This window comes from Synchiropus splendidus, chromosome 7 (genome assembly GCF_027744825.2).
Source record: "Synchiropus splendidus isolate RoL2022-P1 chromosome 7, RoL_Sspl_1.0, whole genome shotgun sequence".
NCBI classification, from domain to species: domain Eukaryota; kingdom Metazoa; phylum Chordata; class Actinopteri; order Syngnathiformes; family Callionymidae; genus Synchiropus; species Synchiropus splendidus.
The window spans coordinates 16,913,338-16,921,434 of record NC_071340.1 but is presented as its reverse complement, the minus strand read 5'-3'; the positions used below and the strand labels follow the sequence as shown (position 1 = coordinate 16,921,434).

The 8,097-nt window shown below is 49.5% G+C and overlaps 1 protein-coding gene across 1 annotated transcript; it reads left to right on the top strand.

The window, feature by feature from the left end:
• Nucleotides 1-240: 240 nt before the first annotated feature.
• Nucleotides 241-7,639, top strand: LOC128762155 (3-hydroxy-3-methylglutaryl-coenzyme A reductase-like). Its single transcript, XM_053870130.1, has 20 exons — nucleotides 241-580; nucleotides 1,452-1,628; nucleotides 1,700-1,811; nucleotides 1,874-1,961; nucleotides 2,033-2,117; nucleotides 2,185-2,290; nucleotides 2,622-2,728; nucleotides 2,802-2,921; nucleotides 2,993-3,153; nucleotides 3,318-3,523; nucleotides 4,339-4,496; nucleotides 4,565-4,759; nucleotides 4,823-4,981; nucleotides 5,150-5,307; nucleotides 5,471-5,576; nucleotides 5,679-5,849; nucleotides 6,351-6,491; nucleotides 6,561-6,719; nucleotides 6,811-6,965; nucleotides 7,109-7,639. Exons 2-20 carry the CDS (start codon nucleotides 1,464-1,466, stop codon nucleotides 7,161-7,163), a joined length of 2,607 nt encoding a protein of 868 aa, XP_053726105.1. The 5' UTR covers nucleotides 241-580; nucleotides 1,452-1,463; the 3' UTR covers nucleotides 7,164-7,639.
• The last annotated feature ends 458 nt before the right edge of the window (nucleotides 7,640-8,097 follow it).

The window sequence follows — 8,097 nt, the reverse complement described above, 5'->3', positions numbered from 1 at the left end:
TTAAGACGTGTCGGGACACTAGTTGGTAAACAATCTGCTGCGCCGTGAAACTGTGCCCGCGCTTTTAAGTGGCGCGTGTGTGACGACAGTCATCAAAGGACTGCAGTCGGTTTATTAAATAACCTGGATACAGCGCGTGCGCGCGCCTTTATAAATCTGTTCCTGCGTGTTATTGGGTGGTCTGAGAATGATGAATGCACCTTTCATTTCGCGGACTTTCCCGGTGATAAACGTGTGTAAGTTGCGTGCGTTGTCCAGGGCAGCTCCAGTCCAGCACGCGCCTCAGCGGATCAGAGGAGGCCGCCCCGCGTGTCAGGCCAGTGGGGAGATCAGGCGTCCTCGCCCTCGCCCCGCCCCCTTCATCGCTGTCGCCACGAAAATGGGGCGTGGTGCAAAACGCCGGTGAAGCAGGTGGACACTATCATTGGCTGATGAGTCGCGTGACGCAATAGCGTGCCATCGTTCTATCCCGTCTGAGAGAGTCAAGCCGCGGATCCGCTGCCGCGAAGCCCGTCGTTGGCGCTGCTCCTGGAGGCTGCAGGTCCTCTTCCCCTCAGGTCCCCCCCGGTCCTTCATCACGGTAGGTCCCGCTTCTGCAGGGAGAGGAGGGTTTTAAAGAGGATTTAAGTTGGGAAATAATGGTTGAATCTTCGTGAAAAGTTGTTAACGGAGCTGTAAACAAATGTCTCTCGATTTCTCTTCCACTGAAACTCCGGTTCCTCCTCGGTGATCTATGAAAATCATCACCGTAATAATGGTATTTTCATTTCACCTTTGATGCCGCTATCATCCTGTGTTTAGATTTTTTTTTTCCATGTGGTGATTCCATTTCAGTTTTTCCCCCCCTTTTTATCCGTTGATTTAAAAAATAGATATGTGATATTAATGCGACAGAAACGTACCCTGGAATATAGAATTGCTGAGTAACTCTTGAAGAAGGCTTTTGTCGGAATATGTAACTGAATCTCATCAGGAAGGGCAGAGCAGTTCAATTTCCTTCATATCCTGAGAGGGACACGGAGAAAATGGATCTGAAATGTGATTTAAATTTTGTTGCTACATATGTAACTACGCCGCGAAATTATATTCCTAAAATTCGCTGTGTAGTTATATATTATTTAATTTTAGTTTACTTTTTTCATGTAAAAACAATGTGAAACATGTGATTTTAAGCCCATGTTTTTTGTACATTTTATTTATTTACTGTATGTTGTTTAAAATGAGCATTATCCTGTAAAATAACTTAAAATTTAAAGGGGGCAGGGGATGGAGAAAAGGTCTTCTAAATAAGCGAGTTATATTTAGAATTCAAATAGTAATAAATGATTTTTTTTTTAAGTTTAAAAAAATGCTGACCCCCGCTATGCCGCGGGTGCCAGTCAAGCTCCCCTGACCTGAGATCCACGCACTGTCGCACACTTGTCTCACGTTCTTCTGCTGTTCTCTGACAGCTGCCCTCCAGGATGCTGTCTGGCTTGTTCCGCGTGCACGGCCACTGGGTGGCGTCCCACCCGTGGGAGGTGATAGTTGGCACCATCACACTCACCATCTGCATGTTGTCCATGAACATGTTCACTGGCAACGATCGGATCTGCGGCTGGAACTTCGACTGCCCTACGACGGAGGAGGTGAGTGCTCCAGTCGCCCTGCCACTGAAATCAAACAGGTTTTTCATCTTTCATTTCTTCACATTTGGCAGCAAGTCCTCAGCAGCGACATCATCATTCTGACCATCACACGCTGCATCGCCATCATCTACATCTACCTGCAGTTTCAGAACCTAAGACAGCTGGGATCCAAGTATATTTTGGGTACAACATGAGTGTAATAAATGAATTAAATCTGCAAATCGCTGAGGTCAGATTTGTTGCAGGCATCGCCGGCCTCTTCACCATATTTTCCAGCTTCGTGTTCAGCACGGTGGTGATCCATTTCCTGGACCGAGAGCTGACCGGTCTGAAGTAGGTTCATTTTGTGCCTTGTGATGTGACACAACATGGTTTCAGCTCAAGGACTCCTCCTTCTCTCCCAGCGAGGCGCTGCCTTTCTTCCTTCTTCTCATCGACCTGTCAAAAGCTTGTGCTTTGGCCAAGTTCGCCCTGAGCTCCAACTCTCAGGTACAAAAACGACTCTCTGTGAAACCTTTAGATGGAAAACATGGTGTTGTAATGAGACCTGTCACAGGATGAAGTGAGGGACAACATTGCACGTGGCATGGCGGTACTGGGCCCGACCTTCACCCTGGACGCCTTGGTGGAGTGCCTGGTCATTGGAGTGGGGACCATGTCAGGTATGCATTAGTCACCATAGCTGGATTCTTCTTTGGCGCTGCGCCATCAATCTATCTATCTATCTATCTATCTATCTATCTATCTATCTATCTATCTATCTATCTATCTATCTATCTATCTATCTATCTGTCTGTCTGTCTGTCTGTCTGTCTGTCTGTCTGTCTGTCTGTCTGTCTGTCTGTCTGTCTGTCTGTCTGTCTGTCTGTCTGTCTGTCTGTCTGTCTGTCTGTCTGGCCACACAACACAACCCATTTTCTCTCCCCCCAATATTGCCATCGACTCCACACTGCCCCCTGTATTCTCGCTGCAGTGACCTGTCATATGTTGCAGGGGTGCGGCAGCTGGAGATCATGTGCTGCTTTGGCTGCATGTCGGTTTTGGCCAACTACTTTGTGTTCCTGACCTTCTTCCCTGCTTGTGTGTCGCTGGTGCTGGAGGTATGGTAATGTTTGGATTCCTGTGGCGGCGGTGGCGTCACGTCTTCACAACTGACTGTGTGTTTTCCGGTAGCTGTCGCGGGAGAGCCAGGAGGGCCACCCCATCTGGCAGCTGAGCAACTTCTCCCAGGTGATTGAGGAAGAAGAAGATAACAAGCCCAACCCAGTCACACAGAGAGTGAAAATGATCATGGTAAGTGGTGGTTTGCTCTTGATCTCACTTTCTTCTCCCATCATGAATGATGTCTCTGGTCCACTCTGCAGTCTCTGGGCCTGGTCATGGTTCACGCCCACAGCCGATGGATCGCTGAGCCCTCCTCTATCAACCTGAAGGTGGGGATCCCAGACGTGGGACTGACTCTCGAACGGCTGTCTCCGCGGAGGATTGAGCCTCAGGCACCACTGTGGCACTTCTACCTCACCAGGTGAGAGGCCTACACCCATCTTCACTCATCCCTTTCTCCAACTTGCCCCTAATAGACCGTGATGACGCAGCCCTCTGTCTGCGATCATCGGCTTAGACAGTGAGGCACCAGAACTCTGACCAGGTGGTTTTCCTGGGTCCCACATTAGCCTGGTCTTCTTTCAGGATGGTCACCATGGACGTGGAGCAGGTGATCTGCCTGACCTTGGCCCTGCTCTTGGCTATCAAATACATCTTCTTCGAGCAAGCAGAGATGGAGTCGACACTTTCATTAAAGAACCCCATGACCATGTCCTCCACGCCCCTCATCCAGCCCCGGGCCACAGAGTCCTGCTGCAGGACGGAGCCGCCTGTCGTGACCAAAGACAAAGGTGAGCCGGAAATGTACAAGAGTTCCACTTCTTCTCTGTGATGTCAGCAGAGTTTCGGACTCCAACTGACTCATAATGACAATAGGACCTAGGGAACCCCTTGGTTTGCGCCCCAGTAAGATCCATTCTGGAGTACTGGTGGATCTGTCTGCTACTAGAACCTCATGTTCAGGAGCAGCTGTGTGACTTCCATCCAGGTGGTGGAGCAGCTCCTCATGAAGGTTTGGAGAAGGCATTGGCCTGGGTTTTCCAGGGTTTCCTGAAGGAAGGGTCTCCATGAGTTGGTGTTGGAGTCTGGCCTGCCTTGCTGGTGATAAATCAAATACATCTGGAGTCAGTCACTGGCACTAGTTCTGTTGCCATATTTGGCAGAACCTTGGCTGGGAGTGACGAGGATCTGGTTTTTGTCGATGATGTTATTGCTTTTGGCTCCCAGACTTAAGATACTCTGCCATGATGAGAATCTCAGTTGGCATTCCTACATGCTGAGTGACACAGCTTGAAGATGGAGACAGAGAGAGTGTGGTCCGACGACTAGGGTGCGAGTCACACTTGACTTCTGTGGACACAGACCAAGGGAAGTGGATAAGGGTGGCTTTGTGAGCAGAACGGTGGTCTCCTGCTACCAAGAGACGGTGTCTGGGGAGAGGGAGGGAGCCGCTTTTGCACGGGCAGCTGCCCCCTTGATCTGACCTGATAAACGGTGGATAATGAATGAGTACTTTAGATAGCTAGTCACTAACTGTGTGCTCTTTGCTCTGTAGCCTGAGCCAGTCTTCAAGGCTGTGGTTTAATTGTGCAATGGTGAATTACAGCAAATGTGTCTCCCACACCCATCGAACCTGAGGCTCAGCCCAAGGGTGGTTTCGTCCTCGGTGGTGAAGAAGAGATGATCCCCAGTGTGGTTCAGACTAACATCCCCCTGCAACCCCGAGGACTAGACGAGTGTGTGGCCATCTTTAAAGACCCAGAGGTTGGTTCCCCCAGGAAGGTCCCCTTCTCTGGACAGCCAAGCAAAGGCCCTGCCTCTGTGTCCCACAGATGGGCCCGAGTTTCCTCAGTGATGCGGAAATTCTGCTGCTGGTGGAATCCAAAGTCATTCCTGCCTACAAGCTGGAGGCCCTGATGGAGACCCCCGAGAGAGGAGTGGCCATTCGAAGAATGTTCATCTCAAGAAAGCTTCCGTTCCCCTCCGCCTTGTCCTCACTGCCCTTCACTAACTACGACTACTCCAAGGTGAACCTCTACAATCACCCAGTGGAGAGACCCAACCTTGACTGTCCTTGAATCTTTCTCCAGGTGATGGGCACCTGCTGTGAGAATGTCATCGGCTTCATGCCCGTTCCTGTCGGTGTCGCCGGACCGCTGCATCTGGATGGAAAGCAGTTCCAAGTTCCAATGGCAACCACCGAGGGCTGCTTGGTAGCCAGTACCAACCGGGGCTGCCGCGCCATCGCTGTAGGTGTTGTCCAAATATTATGATAGAAAGCCTGGCGATGCTGCCGTTTTCTGCTCATGCATTTATGCCATTTATACCAGAGGTTTCTTAATGCTTATGCTAATGCGAGATGTTTTAGATATGATTTGAAAGAGCCTTTCAAACATTCTAATCTGTGTCTGACTCAGTTGGCAGGCGGTGCCGACAGTCGTATCCTGGCCGACAGCATGACCCGTGGGCCCGTGGTCAAGCTCCCGTCAGCCTGCATGGCTGCGGAGGTCAAAGCCTGGCTGGAGAGCTCTGAGGGGTTTCAGGCAGTTAAGGAGGCTTTCGACAGCACGAGCAGGTGAGCCATGAGTCACGTACAAACGTCATCAGGTTAGCTCGGGATAAAGATGTCCTGAGGCAGACATCAGTTTCTCATGTTGATGAACGTGTTCTCGAATCTGTGATGATGAGAAGAAGGAGGAGGAGGAAAGACGAAGACTAACCTTAGCTTCTCTTCGTAGGTTTGCTCAGCTCCAGAGGTTACTTGTCGGTCAAGCAGGAAGAAATCTCTACATCCGCTTCCACTCTAAAACAGGCGATGCTATGGGGATGAACATGATCTCCAAGGTAGCTCTCTCTCAAACTGACTGATGTAGTGAGTCATCTCCGATCCTGAACCACTTGTTTGTAACTTTTGTGTGTGTGTGTGTGTGTGTGTGTGGTCTACAGGGTACAGAGCAGGCCCTGCAGCTCCTGCAGCAGCACTTCCCTGACCTCCAGCTGCTGGCCGTCAGTGGGAACTTCTGCACCGATAAAAAGCCTGCTGCCATCAATTGGATTGAAGGCAGAGGGAAGTCAGCAGTTTGTGAGGCAGTCATTCCTGCTAAAGTGGTCCAACAGGTGAGATGTTCATTCCTCTGGTCCGTGTGTCCCCTCAATGCCATTGAGGGGACACACCCAACACTTAATTAACAAGTCAATGAGTCATAATTCATTTTATTTTTAAGAGAAGGCAGCACTGATGCATGAGACTCAAAGGCACAGAGGTAGTGACACGCGTCTTTGAGCAGCTGAATGGTTTCTCTCCAGATGTTCCATTTGTTTAAAGCAGATGGAGGGTAGCAGAAAGGCCTTGGTCAGATTGACCCAGTAGAGGAGAGCTATGGTAGTGTCACGCTCTGTTCACACTAGCATAACGCAGGTCCAAACTCTGGAACCAAACTAGCAAAAGGTTGTGATGGGTCAGAAAAAGAGCTGTGAAAAATCGTTGCTCGTATTACTGCAGTGGGGAAACCCTGCGTGGTGCCTCCTGACTCACGGGTTCTTGAGGATAAATTTAGTGCCCAAAACTGGATCGCTTTGATACCACTGTGCAGTATTTGATACGGTCCTCGTTTGTAGGTTTTAAAGACGACGACGGCAGCGCTGGTGGAGGTCAACATCAATAAGAACTTGGTGGGCTCCGCCATGGCCGGCAGCATCGGAGGCTTCAATGCTCATGCTGCTAACTTGGTGGCTGCCATCTACATTGCCTGTGGTCAGGTAACCTTCGCTCTCAGAGAAGAATCTGGAGGGCTTTTCTGCAGCTCACGACGAGGGTTTGTCCTGCAGGATCCAGCCCAGTCGGTCGGCAGCAGTAATTGCATCACTCTGATGGAGGCGTCCGGACCTACAGGAGAGGACCTCTATATCAGCTGCACCATGCCCTCCATAGAGCTGGGCACCGTGGGAGGGGGCACCAATCTGCCCCCCCAACAAGCCTGTCTTCAGGTGAGACACCCCCCCCTGTCGGTGTCATCATTCCTGAGGTTTGCTGGTGAAACTCAGAACTAAGGGTTTGTTTTTGCATGTCTGTGTGAAGATGCTGGGCGTGCAGGGAGCCAGCAAGGAATGTCCCGGAGATAACGCCCGTCAGTTTGCCAGGGTGGTGTGTGCCACTGTGCTGGCCGGAGAACTCTCGCTGATGTCAGCTTTGGCAGCCGGGCACCTGGTCAAGAGTCACATGATACACAACAGGTGACTATAATAACCAGTTCATCTTTCTTTGTGGCTTCAGTGGCTTCATTTTTCAAGAGTGCGGAACCTGTTCTTACACTCATGCGTGGAGTTCATGTCCCGCTCTCGTTTATATTTACAGCTACGATGTCTGTGCTCTGCAGGTCAAAGGTCAACCTGCAGGAGACACCAGGAACATGCTCAGGGAAGGCCTCCTGAGAGGATCTGCAGAACAGAGGGACGCACAGCAGTGACTCTATAGCACACCTGAGGACACCACCCGTGCTGATGTTGTTGTTTTGTAATCTTCCTTGATGCCAGGAATGAATACAAACCAATCTCTCTCACTGCGTGAGGACCTTTATTTATTTGTCCTGTTTGCTGTTGTGAGAGGAAGAAATGAGTCAGTGGAGGTGTAATATGGGGGGGGGGACAAATGTAAATGATGTAATATAGAAAACACAACATTTATTTTTAGACTCTTCATAAATCTATTCAAATGATGATCTGTTGACCTGTGCAAAAGTTACATGTACAACGATTGCGAGGAGCATTATTGCAAAATAATCTCACTATTTTTCCAACTTATTTTGTGAAGAAACATTTTCATGAAAAGGTTCACTGATGAAAAACTATTGTGATGTAATTCACCCATGAAATGGAAGAGAAAATCAAGCCAAATCACAATAAATGTTTCATTGTTTCACTCTGACCTCGTGAGGGCCTCAGAAATACAGGCCAAGGGCCTCGCAGGGTCACGTTGGGTCCTGGTCTTTGGGGAGTTTTTGCAATTTTCCCGACTGATTTCCTCTCAACTCTTGAAGCAATGATGGACTTTTATATGTCTTTGGTCACGGCTCATGTCACAGCTCGAGTGCAGTTGGAATGTCAGCTGTGAAGTTGCTGCACCTTATGACTGACCCTCACTAACCAGGTGAGAAGGAACCCTGCCAGTTGTGAGGGGGACTGCAGAAACCTGACGTCTAAAACACTGCAGGTGCTCTCTCCAGTAAACTGATACCCTACCTGTGATTTCTGACGACCATGTCAAACCATTTTTTTCCTGTGTCGTCACGTTTTGACCTTCCACGTTCCAACTCTATCAAAGATACTTGTACTTTGCTTCTTGTTGGATTGTTACCATCACATTAGT